This window comes from Cynocephalus volans, chromosome X, assembly GCF_027409185.1.
Source record: "Cynocephalus volans isolate mCynVol1 chromosome X, mCynVol1.pri, whole genome shotgun sequence".
Classification (NCBI taxonomy): Eukaryota; Metazoa; Chordata; class Mammalia; order Dermoptera; family Cynocephalidae; genus Cynocephalus; species Cynocephalus volans.
Genome location: NC_084478.1, coordinates 113831006 through 113847098, shown reverse-complemented (window position 1 = coordinate 113847098; position 16093 = coordinate 113831006). Strand labels below are relative to the sequence as shown.

Here is a 16093-nt window from a genome sequence, read left to right as displayed (position 1 = left end):
TTGATTGATAACATTCTTAATTTTATTTTCTTTAATTTTATAAAATACATTTTGTAAGATAAGTTTCTAAAAGTTTATCTTTATGTGTGTTAAAATTGAAATTCTATATCAGAAATGAAGGAAACACTTTCAGTTGATTAACTCTCTTTGTGTGTGTATATGTCTGTATGTATGCAAGTGAGGTTTTCAGGGAAGGGCTGGTTATTTGTTATGTTATTAAATCAAAACAAAACACAAGGTATGCGTTACTTCACTTTCCTTACTCTTGATTTGTTTCTTATAGAAGTTTTTCCCTCCCCTCCCTCTATGCAGCCTGGAAGCTTATCTTGTATACTGGTCTGAAAACAAGTATCAAGTGTCTTTTTGTAAAGATCTTACATTTCCTTAAACATTGCTGAAACCACTTTGAGGGAAAGAACAACACAACTCTTTACAATAAAAAAGCTACAGTAAAAATCTTTCCTTCAGTAAAAACAATCGGACAATTTTTTTTAACCCAAAGTGAACAAGAAAAGGAAAAGACTGAAATCTGGGAGCTATGCTAGTTTCAAACTCTTTCTGCCTGTCCCTTTTTGTGGAAACTTGCCAACTGAATAGCTGATGACTGGTGTATTCTGTTTAGTGATCTACACCAGGAGAAAATACCCTTTATGTTAAACTTGACTCTTAACATGCCAACATAATATTGCTAAGTAAAACCATCTCCCACTAATTAGAAAGAACAATCAAACAGATTATGCAAATTGAGATTCAAATTCACCTAATCTATTTCTGCAAAGGGCAGAATACTTACAGAAAATCTCAGCAGATTCATAGAACTAGCCAATTGTAAGTATCACTCGTGATGCTTAATGGTTAATTTTCCTTTTTTAAAGAATCATAATCAAAGAATCATTCTCCAGACCTTTTTGATACAACCCCAAATAAGTAAGAAACAGATTGGAAAATGCAAAATGTGCATCATTCTGAAACAAATCAAGATCTTCAAATCACTGACTATGACTGAATGGATAATACTCCATGAAAAGAGCACCATTGTGAAGATATGACAGAGGCTAGAGCACACAACTAATTAACAGAAAAAAGACATGCTATCCAAAGAGTTATCTATTCTGTGTCTACCAGAGGGCCATTTCAGGTTACACTATTAGCCACCAGCAACTGCTGCTCCTTAGGCCAGTCTTTTTTCATGTAAGCTAGTTTCCTTTTATTCTCAGCTCCTTGAAAACCACAGGTTTGTCATGGTAGCTGTTATCAAGGAGAAGGGAGTGAGAAGATGTTGAAAACACCCTGTTTCTTTTCCCTAATGAGGTGTAAAGCCAGATGCCCCCTCAGTCTACACAGACACTATGCTCCCTTATGCTATAAGTAAGGTTGGCTGAGTTAGGGCTTAGTCCATTGCCATCGGGGTCAGCGCTCTCTTTCCATAGGTGAAAGATCCTTGCTTTGACCCCCCTCTCCCAGCTGCAATAGGCAGATTTGGGCAAATGCTCTTAATGCTTTGCTGGTATTCTTTGTTTCTTCTATCTTCAGTGATAATAAGGAGACAAGAGTGACTTCTCTGTTTTGTACACCAAGGAGAATTTTGGCCCCTATAGATGGCAAAGGGAACGAGGACATTCCTTCTCTCTACCTGAGCATCTTTCTTTCCACTTTGTTTCCATCAGTGGAAGTGCCCTTTGAGAAGAAGGCCTTTCCTGGTCCTCAGAAAAGCTTGAAAATTGAAGTAGAGCCTCTATTCCTTTGTGACTTGCAGTTGGGGAGTCACCTTCTTAGGCATTTCCCATTTCTAGCAGGAACCAGCTGTGAAGTAAAATGACTAAAAGATGTACATAAGAGGGGAGGATCCACAGGGAGACATTAATCACTGCAAGACTCTCCTTTCTTGTTACTCTTGTCAAGAATGAAGAGGGCCAGTCAGTGGCAAAGGCAAAGAGTTAAGATGGGAGACGCAGCATTGCAGGCTGTGTGGTTAGAGCCTCACTATTAGAGAAAGGGGGATTTCTATGAGACATCAGAACTTGGTGCCTCGGCCCATGAGTTTAAGGACGGCAAAGTTGTAAGTGGCAGCAATCATGAAGGTGAGCTGTTGGGAACAAAAGAGAGAAAGAATATGAGCAAGAGTAGAAAAGGAAGCTCTTCCTCCTCAAATCCTTTCAGGAATGAGGAAAAGTAAAAATAAAATCATAACTAAATCCAGGAAAACTCCTTGCTCTGCAAGAAGCAGCATATCCCAGGCTTTCTCCCTATACACTTGACTAGAAGTCCTCTCTTCCAATGCCCAGACCCAGATAATCAAATCAATAAAGATTTATCCCACACCTATACACGGCATACCACTGAGTTTTCCTCAGGGAAGTGAACAATTCTTGGGCTCTGCCACATCCACAAGTCTGAGTGACATGGAGTCACAGGATGCCTGCTGTAGACACACAGCCACACCAAGCAGCATGTATCAATTTGTCTTGCAAGGTGAGGAATTACTCAGCTCTGAATAAAAACTTCAGCAGTAGGCACCAGGAGTTCTGTGAGTTCATCCTTTTCTGTTCACTTATTTGATGACTTCAGATAAATCACTCCATCCTTCAGTTCCTTAGGTACTTAATCTGTACAATGAATACACTACACTGACACTGCACTATAACACTGCCAGCAGGACATGGGAACTAAAACTGCATTATAGCTATAACAATGCTAATCATGTTAGGAGGTTCTTCCAGTATTTCCATGAGAGTAATTAAATCCACTGGAGAGTGTACAAGATGGATTCATATCTATAGTATATAGAATTCCAAGTTATAGCAAATTATGTTTAATGATGTTTCAGCATTCTTCTCACTGATCTGACCAGGATGTGTTCAGAATTAACTGTAATTTATGACCGCAAAACACTTAGCAATATTACATGTTCTGTAAATGCTAAATATTATCAGTCATGACTATGAATCTCTTAATTCCTCTTTCATCACACCACTTTTCTTGTTCCTGTCTAATTTCTGAAATTCTTCTGCCTTGCCAACCCAAAGTAGAAGTATATAGCCTCTACATGTTGCTGTTTCTTCCCAGTAGCTTCTCTCCAGTGCTTCAAGGTTGGAAGGCATCTGTCTTCTTGCCTTTTGGCATAGCTGTACCCAAAGTGTCCCAGGACCATTTATTGGCTAAGAAAATTCAAAAACAACTCACCAGGGAAACCAGTGTGGCTGCAGCCCCCACAAACGCAGCAATAAACAGGTGGAAGGTCATTTGGAACTGCAAGAAAATGCGAGAGAGAGAACTGTTTTTTGCAACAGCAAAAATATACTCCCCTGTAAATTGTGAAAGCAGCTTTCTGAATGTGTTGATATCTTTCTTGTGTGTTAATCCTGCATCTCTAACTAAATTTTCACTTCCCTAAGGGTAGGTCTCCCATTAGCACCTAGCTCCATAACACCCAGAACACAGAATACTCATAAAATAGTGTAGTGCTCTCAAATAATCAACTGGGTCCCTACAGTTGTGCCCAGGGTCCCAAAATTTAATGTCAACACTTTGCTTTGAAAGAAATAGTTTGCTTCCTTCCTCCCCAGGATATACTTTTATCCCCTTTCCTCACTTGTGTAAAAAGTGATTCTCAATACAGAGTTTTCTTTTTGAAATGTACTTAATTTACCTCTCATTAGCGATTAAGAAGTTTCAAATTGAAAGTGTTCTATAAAACCTATGAATGTCTCTGTGCATGGTCCATTCTCTTGATAAGGTTTTTAACTAAAAGAATAAAAACTTTCATTTGGGGAATTTGGCCATTATGCTCTATCTTTACTTAGGTTAGCTACAAATTTCTCTTGTAAAGAAGGAAGTTTTAGAATGGAAATCTTTCTACACAGCTCTAGGGAAAATGGGGGTTTTACCATCTATGCTCATTGATCAGGCATACTCAGCCAATATTTTGTAGAAGGCAATCTGCTAGTTCAAAATCCAGCAAAGAGAAACATTAATCCTTAAAATTGAAGGCTATGGGTAGAAATTTGTATGGTATTAACCATTTCATTGTAAAATAACCCAAATAGCCCACTCACCTCAGCTGTTTTGCAGATGGACAGAAGGTTGGAGCCACAAACTTTGCCAGGGAAAGCATTCCATGGGAGAACACCTAAATAAGACACAGAAATCAATCAGTGTAAGCTTTGTGGAGTTATGGGGCCCCATGGAGACTTTTCCCCAGAGCCCTTTTTCCATCTCTAATCATTCTGGCTGTAAACTTGGATTCTACCAACAATCAGGATCCTCTTTTCTGAAGATTTACAAAAAAAGAAAAGTTGGTATTGAACAGTTGTGAAGGCTTGTACTTGTTATTGAAATGTACTGTTTTGGGGTTGTGAACAGCAGTCAGCTAGAGTGGAGCAGTGTGAACAACCAAGAAAACTCCCACTGCTTCCAAGTTCCCTTGCCAAAGGAAAAAAAATCTTTCTGGTTTCAGTGGGGAGAGGTTAAGAAACTAAGACACAGGCATTCATAATCTTATAATTTCCTTATAATTACCACCCTCCTTACCCTAAGAAAAGAAACAACTATCTAGTGCTTCCATAGTGGGTAGCAGAGACAAGGCATCCATGCCCTAACTCACCGTACATTCTGGCATCAGCACAGAGACTGCCTATACTGGCAGAGGTCTTGCTGGGGAAGGCAATAGACTGGCAGGTGGTCCAGGTGTTGAAGTAAATGTACACAGGCACAGCAGAGCAGGCAAACACCAGGAGCCACACAACGGTCAGGGCATAGGTGATGCCCACAAACTAAAATGATTGACATGGGATGGTTAGAAACCAGCAGCAGCCTGCAGATGTTGTAACACAAACTGGGAGATCCTGGGAGTGGCATGTGCCAGACAATGAAAACAGATTCCAAGGATCTCCCCCAAATGAAATTAGTGAGCAGGGCACCTCTGCCAAGTGTCATTGGCAGTATTTACTAGAGAACTGGCCCCAAGTGTGACGGAGGGTGGGGGGGAATGGGTGGGGATTGGAGTGAGAAGGATCCCTGGGTTAGAGAGGCTTCAGGGGATTTGGGGGGGGGAAGATAAGGTGTAAAGAGGTCAAAACAGATCTTGAAAGAAAGTCGTGCCATTTCATGCCTTAGGCTGAGCTTAGAAAATATTCCTTGTCACAGGATTTTTGTTCCCTAGTCATTGAACAGAGCCAATAGGAGACAAATTTCAGATACAAAAACCTTTCTAAGCTAACTGCTGGCCACAAAGAGACATCACCATAACCCATATATGTTCAGCCCCTAAAGGATCTTTAACTCTAGAGACTGAAAACCAACATGTGCCTTACTAGAAGCACGAATAACCTTCAGACAAAGATAGAACATTAGCTGTGAAGATCTACTCTAATTCTTTCTGGGACCTCCAACAGTGTGGTGTCCCAGAATATTGTGGATTCCACCTTGGAGTCAATTATTTAATTTCTATGATCCACCCACCCTCTCAGATCAGGTGCTGCTCACCTCCACCCCCTGAGCAGCATTTTAGACTCTTGTACAGTCATATTTACTTTTGTGGTCCCTGCTAGGAAGGGAGTAAAATGACACCAACAGATGGCTTAGAAATGGTCTGATTGTACAAAACATCCCACAAAACTCATGCTTTTCCTTTTGAAATGAAATTTTCTAGGGAACCTTTGAAAGGTGAGTCTAAGCTGGCTGGGCACCACGTTCTTCCCGACCTCATTTGGCTGTAGCCATCACTTCCTCACTCAAAAACCAGGCCCCTAGAGAGGACCCAGCCTTGGGTAGGAATGAGGCCACAGACTCATGCCCAATTGTCCCCCACCCCTTGTTATTGTCACAAAATCCTGAGGATGATCACCTTGTCGGGATGTCCTAGCCATTTTCCCAAACAATGACACACCCGCTCCAAAGAATGAGCTTGATGTTGGCCTCTGGAACCCCTCCCCTTCTGGCCCCCTGTTACCGTTGCGCTCAGGCCCTTGCCGCAGATGGTGGTCTTGTAGTCGCCAAAGATCTGCCTGACTGCACCGGTGGTGTAGAAGCCCTCAGCCAGCAGGAGGGCCCCATAAAGGAAGAAGAAAGAGGCAGTCCCATAGATGACATACTGAAAGGCATGGATCCTGTGTCAACAGATAGACAAAAGAGACCAGAATCTAATTAATTGAGGACCCAGATCATTTCTCACATAAGTGAGGTACACACCTGAGTTGGCATCTTAACAAGGCTAGAGGTTTCTTTCTGGTGGCTGGCAAGTATGGGGATCTGAACTCTTGACCTTGGTTTTATAACATTGCACTCTTAACCAATTGAGCCAACCGGCCAGTCTGGGATACTTCAGGGGAATCACTAGGGTCCTCTTCCATGGTTTCACTCTATCTTTATTGAAGTAAATGAAAACAGGGAGCGTGTGGCCAAGAGCACATGCTCCTCCCCCCTCACCTTGCTCTCCCTGCGACCTGGAGAACCAGGGCCCTACTCGCCTTGTCTGACCCTTCAGAGATGCTGCCTTGCAGGAGAGAGGAACTAGACAAGAAGGAAGAGGGATGAAGTAACAGGAGCCTAACCTGTTCTAGGAACAGGAGAGTCTGAGAGGATGCAAGCCATGTGTCAGACCAACAGCAGTGACTCCACTCCGTCTAGTCATTGTGCCTCCCCTGGATTCTCCATACCTACCACTGTGGAGGCTGTAACTCAGGCAATACTAATCAGACATAGCAGAAGTTAGGACATATGTGAGAAAACAAGGAGGGGTGAGATGGGGGCTGGCAGGCTGGCAGAATTCCCCTTTCTGAATCTGGCACTTTCCCTTCATTTAGAGCTTCAGATATGGTTTAGGTGGAATCTGTACACAGAGAGAAGACTCAGGAATCCTGTCTGGCTCCACCCCAATCCCCTATTAGTCACTAAGGTACTGATGAGTTCTGTATCTCCAGGATAGATAAAGGGAAAAAAAGATGTGTCTGTGAAGGAAGACAGATACTTACACATTGATGAGATACTCATAGTCCTGGTAGTTTTTGGAGAAATAGGTCTCAATTAGCTTTTCTGTGCCAGTGAGTGCTTCATGTCCACAGCCACAGAACAGTGCCACCCCAAAGAAACACAATCCAGTGGCCACCAGGGAAGCAAAGGGGGCCCCTACCAGACATCTTGCACAGCACTCTAACAAGCCTGTGGGAGAAGGAGGGAAGACAGTCAGGCATGTACAACAGGAAGCTCACGCCACTCACACCACTCTGCCAGACCAGGCAGTACCTGTGCTCACAAGCACGGAGAGAGTGGGTACCCCAGAATCCAGAAGCAGGGGGGATATAGGGGTTTCAGCTTTTGGCATGTGACATTGACCCAGAATTCTTATTTTGTTTCATTCTTGAAAATAAATCGTTACCTTTAATTCCCAGAATTTATGGTGCTTTTTAGAAAATAATTCACTAACTCAAGTAACAAGCCAAAGAGATAATGGAATCAATCTCTCCTTTCTTATTGCTCTGGTCTGTTTGTTTGCTTGTTTTAATCATTCATCGACTATTTATGAAATACTATGTGTCTGGCATTGTGTTGGGTGTTATATGGGATATGAAGACAGAAAAGACATAGGCTCTGCCATATGGGAGTCTTTAGTTTCCTGAAGAAGAATTAGCTAGGTGAACCTAATATTTTCAATTAACAATTCCAGGCAACCAAGTAAGTGGTTACAGAGGGTAAATGAACTTGGAGTTCCAGGAAGGGATGAGTACTGGCCAAAGACGTTGGTACTGTCAGACAGGATTTGAGCCTGAAGAGCATTCCAGGTGGAGAAAACATTGGAAATTGCAGGCTCCTGGATATTCCTGAACACTGTGTGTATTTGTTGCAAGGAATGCTTAATTCTTCTTAGTCGAGATATGTAGGGAGCAGTCCAAAGAGAAGGAAGAAACTGGTATAGGACAGGAAGTGATAATAGGAGGATTACGATTACTCGCAATAATAAAAATGCAGGCTTAATGATTTTGGATACTTTGCATAGCTGTCTTGTCCCCCTATACTGCAACTTAGCCAAAGTTCCCACCCTCAGTCATACATTGAGGTTCTGTCAATACAGCTACAAAAAGACTTTATACAAAGTTGGCAAAGCATGAAATATCTTTCTGGCACAAGGAAAACACACAAGGGCCTGGGAATACAGGTGTTTAAAAGTGCTCAGAGTCCCTGAGATCCCCAAACCTGGTATCCCATGCTCCACACCAGTGGTGCTGAGAAACAGGAAAGTAACATGAGAAATCACAGTCTCTGAAAGCAGCTGTGTCTCAAGCACTAGTCCCATGCCCTAAGGTCTCACATGGAGTCAAACTTAGCAAATGCCAACTAGGGGACTGACTTGATGGAAGAAAGGATGGCTTCCTCTGGCCTCTTGGCCAGATCCCCGAAAGATGGAAGAAATGAAAATGTTAAGCCCTTCAGACAAAAATTCTTTATATATACACATAAATAATCAGCAAAAGTGCTGGGAAGTTGCTATTTTTAAATAAGCATGCTGTGGCTCTTTGTAGAATGAAAATAAATTGTACTAAGTTTTTAGGTTTGGATTTTTATATTCAAGCATTTCTCCAGGCCAAGCTCACTTGTCTATATCAGGGTACCAGGGGAAAGGAGAGTCCTATGTCTGACCCTCTTAATACTAGTATGGTTTCTTTTTAGCCCTGAGTGCCTGAACATCCATTGATTTGCATGGTTGAACTGCATCAATGTGAACAGATTTCGAAGGACCAAATTATCTCTACCATGCGAAAGTTGAGGTAGAGGCATTTCTACCTCTGTTCTCAGAGCCATAGAATGAGTGAGTCCTACTACCCACCATCCCCTGAAATAACAGCCTTTCCCTGGACTTCAAAGAGCCTCTTCTTCAAAGATCCTTGAATGTCACACCAGAGATGAGGTTCAGAAGCCCAACCCAAGCAAAGTAAGTAGCTAACATTTGCAGCCAAACTGAATTCCTTTCCTTTTTCCAAGACCCAAAGCACTACTGCCACAAAACTTGGTCTCTATGAGAAGCAATCAATTTGTAGCTGTGCTGCTATAAGTGGAGGCCAATTTTACTCAGAATGAACTTTGCAAGAGTGCCTGGTAAGAGTGCTTTGGCAGAGCTGGCCCATTGTGTGTGTAGGGGGGGTGCACACGTGCACACATGTATGCAACTGTGAACATACACATGTATACTAGAGAGAAACACTAGAGCTGAAATGGATCAATGCTCTCAGGAAACATTCCAGAAAATGATCTTCCTATTTCTCAACAGGTTAAGATACTAAATGCATCCTGTACGTCAAGAAAAGGAGCTTGGAAGTAAACAGTACCATTTCTTTCTCTGCTTATCCAACTTCTCCCCACCCCCAAACTCTTAGAATCTTCTAGTAAAGAAGGTCTCTGAAGCCTGGGGGTGGGGGAGGGGAAGGTCAGTGACCCGACTGTTCCCTCTCTCCCCAGCACAGGGTCGGAGCTTGGACAGAGCCCTCCATAGCTCCCCTGGACAAAGAAGCCTTGTCTTTCTCTGAGATCTCAGGAGCCTCATTGGTATTCTGCAGGGGCTTGTAGGCCTGGGGGTGGGGAGGGGGTCATACCCAGGGAACAATGGCAGGACTGTCTGTTTAGCCCGGGGTAAGGAGAGCTATCCACCCTAGCAAGTGGCCGTACTAGGCCCATTCACTCATCCCAGCTTTTTCACTGTGGGAAGAGCTAAATGGTGGTACAGGTGTGATCAAGGATGGAGGAACTTGAATTCTTGCTAGTCAAACACAGAATTACACTCTAAGCTTTAGCTGATGCCCCCTCCAGGGCTGGAAAGATAAGGGAAAAAATCTTCTTTAGTGTATCTGATCCCTCGATCGTCATCCAAATAACCAGAGAGTGTCATATGCAGTGTTCCTAATGGGTGAAAAGGGGATAAGCCTTGGGAACAACTCTGAATCGCCAAATGATAATCTTTCATTTTACATCCCTTTTTCATCTATTTTCTTACAATTCAGATGACTTAGCAACCCCTTTTCCACTCCACTGCTGCTCAAAGCAAGGGACAAGAAGGACATAGGCTTTAATGCGTCTCTAACGTGGAGTCAGAATTAAATGTCCTTAAATAAATCTATCACTATTGAGATATAAACAGTTCAACAATATCAGAATAAACAAACATCAGATATCCATCTCTTCACAACTGAGATAAAACATTTGTTCTGAGGGCATTTGAGTTCAGCAGACATGAAGAATTTCAGTCTGTCCAAGCAAAATATCAAACTTTGGATTCCGACTGGGAAAAACTCAGAAGACGCAAGAAATAGTCTTTTTATCAAAGTAATTGATAGTCAAAGCATTCCTAGAAAGGTCCATCCATTGGGTTGACTTTGATTTTTCAAAGCCCAAGAAATGTTGTCAGGTATGTGTGAACAATAGCCTAAAGCCACAAGCTGTCTATTTTAGAATTCCTCATGGTTAAAAGGGTGTGGGTTTGATTCAGGAAGGCTGTGAGGCATTCTGGAAGAGAAGTTCCTGCACTCTCTCCTAAAACATTCTCACATTTCCAGGCTAAGTACCGACTGCAACAAAGTACAGTTGGCATAAAATAACTACATAGTAATGATATTACCCAATGCAACTCTCTTATATTAAAGTGCCTGACTTTGATGAGAGGTCATAGGGAAAGATAATGAACCATCTCCAGTGTTTTCCTTTTATTTCTGTTCATATGTGGATTCAGTAAAAGCACTAAGCACATTAGCAATGACCTAGACACTATGAGAAACAGAAGGAAATTATAAGGCCCAGTCCCGTTCTTCAGAGAACTTGCAATCTTGTTGGGGAGAACAAACTTAGGTCTGTGAATCAAAAACCACAACTACCTATAATCAAGTATTAAAATGGTTATAACCAAGTTTATAAACGTAAGTTTTATAAATGTAAACAAAGGGAAAAGAGCAGTTTGGGGTTGGCTACAATTATCTGCAAACTCCCCAAACAAATCTAATCAATCTGTGATAAAACTTCAAGTCCTTCTCACCAAACGTTCTTCACAGCAGTCTGACAGAGATCAAGAGGACCGTTGATGACTCTCATACAAATCCAGGCCTGTCCAAGGGTTGGTGATGATTTTGATGCTGTCTCTTTAAGCAGAAGCCAAGAGCTCCCAAGCCCTCCCTCCTTTCACATGCCCTGGGCACGCCTCAAGGACCAACTACATGATGGAAATTCAGCGTGAATCTGGGAACTCATCAAAGGGAAGAGAGGAAGGGCTTTCATCGAAGGGAGTGGTAGAAAGAGACCAATTGTACCCTGCACAATTCCCAGCCTGTCCCTTGAATCCAGCTGACAAAGGGAGAGAGAGAAGAACCCTATACAATAGAGCTAAACAACAGGCAGGCTCATTGAGTGAGGAACTGGCCCCATCTCCCTAAGTCTCTAATCTGCACTACAGTCTTACCCTCCTCCCAGAACCCACCCCTTAACCTCACCCCATGAACAGAGGCCTCCTTGATCATGGTTGACAGCATTTGACAGGGCCAAGATGCTAGAGCAGCCGTGACTGGTACTAGGGATGGATGGGGGATCAGTGGGTGGGTTCTAGGAGTAAAACAACAATCGCCAGGAAGTGCTGGAGACAAAGACTTTTGCTTCTGGCCTTATCCTGGTCAGACAAAGCCCTGCCTATAATCTTGTCTTTCCTACATGATATCAGCACTTATACCACATTCAAGTGCTGGAAAGGGGCCTTGTAGCATCTGGGGCCTGGGAATCCAAGCCTGCTGGATAGTTAAGTCATGTGGACAAGGTTAAATAAAAAGGAATCTTAGCCTACTCTTTGGACAGGTATTGTTATTACCATGGCAACAGCATCTGGACCACCTTCTTTGGACACACACACACACACTCATGCCAGTTTATACCCAAATACTGGGAGGCTGAGGTGCAAGCTTCACTGTTCAAACCTACCCCTGGCACATTGTCTCCACCTTGCTCAGTTATGGGAAGATGAAAGAGAAGTACCCAGCACCAGAGACAACAGTAGCCACACCTTGTTCCTTAGGTCAGTCTCCCACCAATTCCTCCTCTCTCCTTGGTTGCAGTGTAGAGCTGATCTGGAGAACCTTACTCTCTTCCTTGGGTTATTACTGACTCTTTTCCAGAGCCCTGACTGGCAAAGAGCTCAGAGGCCAGTGCAGAGCTGAAAGATTGCCCTTAGGACCATTTTGCAATAGCCAAGGAGGGATTAATCGATCAGTACTTGCTGAGTTTCTGATATAAGTCTGGCAATGGATAGTGTCTGAGAGTGGGAATGGAAGGGAAAGCTGCTCTGTTCACCTACCATGGCTAATGTGACCCTTCCTGATTATGCCACTGTCCTGACTTGACCTTTTCTAGACCCAAATTTCTTTGGGAGGGAGGGCATTTCTACCGTTGCTTCCTTTCAAAACAAAGAGCTGTACCCGAGGGATAGTTTTCAAGCCTTCAAGTTAATACACAAAAAAGCATTGAGGGAAGAAGATGCCCAGTTCTACCTTACTGGGTTTGGAGACTATATTTCCCCTCCCACCCACCTCCCAGGGTTGCAGTTGTTGCTACTCAGATATCTGAGAGAACAGTTCTAGTTGTCAAGCTGTTGAGAAAACCTGTTGCTTTCCTAGCTCAAAGCCAGGGTGAAAGCCCCCCACAGAATTGCAGCCCTTGCAAACTGCCTGGCTCTCCAAGAGCTCCTCTGACTTTGCAAGGCCAAAGTGAGAAGTGGGGTAGGAAAGGCTGCCCTTGACCATTTTAGTCAGCATCTCTAGGACAAGTGAGTGAATGTGCTGGTTTGGATCTGGTTTCTCTTTAGCTCCTGGTACTCATGTGGCATTCTTGCCATTTGATAGGATTCAATTAGTCTTCAGGCATTTAGTAAAACCGGACCCCTGCTCTGCCTCCACACTTTTTGTATGTGCTACACCGACTTACTCTGAACCAGACAAAACTACACTGCTCGGCAAACAGCCACTTTTGGAGGGAGGCATCACAGTAACACAGGTTACCAAGGTAACAGCCACTGTTCCCAGATGTCATCAGGCTTGCAGAAGTCAATGTTTTGCTGTTCAGTAATGGCATTGTCTTACTCAGCAGAGAATAACCAGCTACTGCTCTTTGGCTCTTTTCTGATTTCATTGTTATCCTAAAGACTCATTTGAAACAACCTCCTTCCAAGTCAGTGTAAACTTTAATGCATTATCATTTCCCCCATAAACCTTTTGTGTGGACACTATTGAATTCAATGTTCCTCTTCACTTCCAATCCTAAGGGATTCCATATGGTTTAGATAGTGAGCTCCCTGTTTCTGGAGGTAATTAAGCAGAAGCTGTACAAACGTTTAACTGGTTGTTGTAGAAATAACTCCTGCATTGAGGGTTGGCTCAGACAACTTCTAAAGTTCCTTCCAATCCCAGATTCCATGATACAATGTGTCTAATGCAATTGTTAAACAGCAACACACTCCACATCAGAAGTAGTAGCAGTTCAGTACCGTGTTAGAGATGGTCTATATTTCACAAAATATTTTAGATACTCTGTTATTGAATAACAGAAAACTCAGTGGCTACTTCATCATGTGTACCTGGCCCAAGCATTGCTCACTCCAGGAGCTAGGACCCAATACATGTCCTCGAAGTTGCCCTTATCTGTGGCACTCTTCCTCTGGGAAAAATAATTCAGCATCCATATCAGAGAACTGTCCCTGTGGGTACCTTATTTGTTCCTGCCTTTTTCTCAGGGCTTTCATCCCCTAAGGAAGTAATTTTCAACATTTCTTTACTCCCTCTCTGTTTGTAATGTACAACCTACCCAATCAGCTGCCCTGACTCTAAATAGGGTGCCTGATGTTACCTAGGGCAGGAATTGAGTTCCTCCAACATTCACCTCTCACCTGGACACATTTAATTGGTCAACTGATTCTTACCAAAGCACACAAAGAAAATCCAACCACGTTTGAAAGTGTTAAGAGTCAGCCTGTACACACATTATTGTATAATTTAAATTGTTATAGAGCTTTCCCACTTTCAAAGGACTTCCATGTCATTATTATTTGAGTCTCACAACTCCCAAAATTGACAAAAGGTTATTGTTACCCCCATTTCCCAGATGATGAAGTAGTGATTCAGTGATCTGCCCAAGGTCACGCAGTTTGTAAGTGGCAAATCTGGGATTTGAACCTGGTTGTTCTGACTTCTAGTCCGGTGCTCTGCCCTCTTAACTATCCTACCTGAATACATGCTTCAAAGAGCTTTCTCAGTGTTTCAGGATGAAAGAACCTAAAGACTGACACTAGCTCAGTATAACTGAAAACCCATCTCCATGGATTTTGTTGGAGTCTACTGAGTACTACATTTAATGGTGAATACATGGAGCAATTGAGTCTCATTTCATTTACAATGTGTTCAAGCTGCTACTCTTATTTTGCCAAATGGTGGCAATGTCTACATGTCTCTGTGGCATCCTGTATGAACAAAGATGCTTGAATTCTGCATGCCTTACTCTGAGTAGACACTACCAGATATCACAACCTCATAGCTTCTCTCTTTGTTCATGAAACTTAGAAAAGCCCTCAGTACTCGACCAATTCAGCAAAAGCCCTAAGGTCACACCAGTCTTCTTGTCACAGCAGGGACTAAGAATAAGGCTAAGTTAAGTGTGTGATATTTGCTAGAAATGGTCACGCATATGTATATACACACACACATACATACACACCCCTACCCATATCTGTTCCCCATGGCAAAGCCGTTGAGGACTTCACATTTATTTCCTGAACCTGAGAATGGCCTCCTCAGCCATGGCCAGGCCTGAGTCCAGCATGCTTGATTCCCCAACTTCCTACTGATGCCAAATGGGATCAAAATTTTGTATCAAGCAAGCAGCTATTTTGTTCATCTGAGAGCTAGCCAACACTCAGTTGCCCCCAGCAGAACCAAGGGTACCAACTGACCCAGCCATTATCAGTGCCTTGAAATCCGGGGAAAAGGAAAGTAGAGGGAAGTGAGGGGGTAGGAGGACACATGACCACATCCATCCTGCTGTGCACTCTTTCCAAGGGTCTGTGGGACTCTCCATCATGCTCACTACAGCAGAGAAGGAGTTAATCTAATTGAGTGCTAAGGAATTGAAAAAGAAAACAACTGCCCAAACAACTTATTTAAACCTCTGGAAACCCCAAACCCAAAGGTTGGAAATTCTCTTGTGAATTCCTGTGCCTGCTTGAATCTTCAATTCTAAAGTTTCTGAAACTCACCCATGTCTTTGGGACTCTGACTCCAATTGTAGCCGGCTGACTAGTCTGCTTTGCGGCTGACTTTGTTCAGCTGGAAGGATCCTGGTCTCTCCAGACTCCTTCTTCGGTCCTTTACTTTTTCTCTCTGAGTATCTTTGTCCTCTTCTCCTGCAATGAAAAGGGCTTTCTGATTGACAGCCAATCCCCTTAAAGGGACAGGCCCGCTTTCCTCCTCCTCTCCTCCCTTTCTCCTCCCTTTGTCCCCACCTCCTCCGGGATACTCCGTTCTGTAAGGGCTCCATCTTCTCTTTCTGCCTTTCACTGCCAATTGTTTCCTTTTTTCTCTTTTTTTCTCTAAGTCTTGCCTGGAATTTCACTTTGCTGCAGAGACATCTGGAAACGTGGACTGAAGGTGGAAATAAAATGAAGTGGTCCCGGAAGCCTACAACTGATGCTTGGGTCTATTTAGTATGGGATGTGGAAGCACAAGTGTGAGAAGCCACGGAAGTGGTAGCCGTGACAGGGGTCAGGGTCAAAAACCTAGATGTTATCTCCCAGAGTCCTTCCAAATCTGCCCCAACCCCACCTCTCAATTTTAGATGCCCTGGGCCCTTTCCTCCCTCTTTCCCCTTGCAAAATAAACACTCCTCCCCCCACCCAGCTCCAGGAACACAATAGAGAAGGAAAAAATTTGTCTTTTAAAATAATTTCCTTCAAATCCTTCTTGGTTTCAATGGAATGAGGACAAATGCAAGCTGTTGATTCCACAAACAGATTGTGACCAAGCTGGGGGAGGCTAGAATTGTAATAATCTTATAGATAGGATAACAGAGACCCAGAGGGGGCGAGACC

At 43.1% G+C, this 16093-nt stretch overlaps 1 protein-coding gene across 1 annotated transcript; it reads right to left on the bottom strand.

Moving 5' to 3' along the window:
- Positions 1-94: 94 nt before the first annotated feature.
- PLP1 (proteolipid protein 1) lies at positions 95-15576 on the bottom strand. Its single transcript, XM_063083429.1, has 8 exons — positions 15509-15576; positions 15263-15409; positions 6972-7158; positions 5951-6107; positions 4604-4772; positions 4056-4129; positions 3184-3249; positions 95-2086 (listed from the first exon to the last, which is right to left on the bottom strand). The coding sequence occupies exons 2-8, from the start codon at positions 15264-15266 to the stop codon at positions 2015-2017; spliced, it is 729 nt and encodes a 242-aa protein (XP_062939499.1). The 5' UTR covers positions 15267-15409; positions 15509-15576; the 3' UTR covers positions 95-2014.
- Positions 15577-16093: the final 517 nt, after the last annotated feature.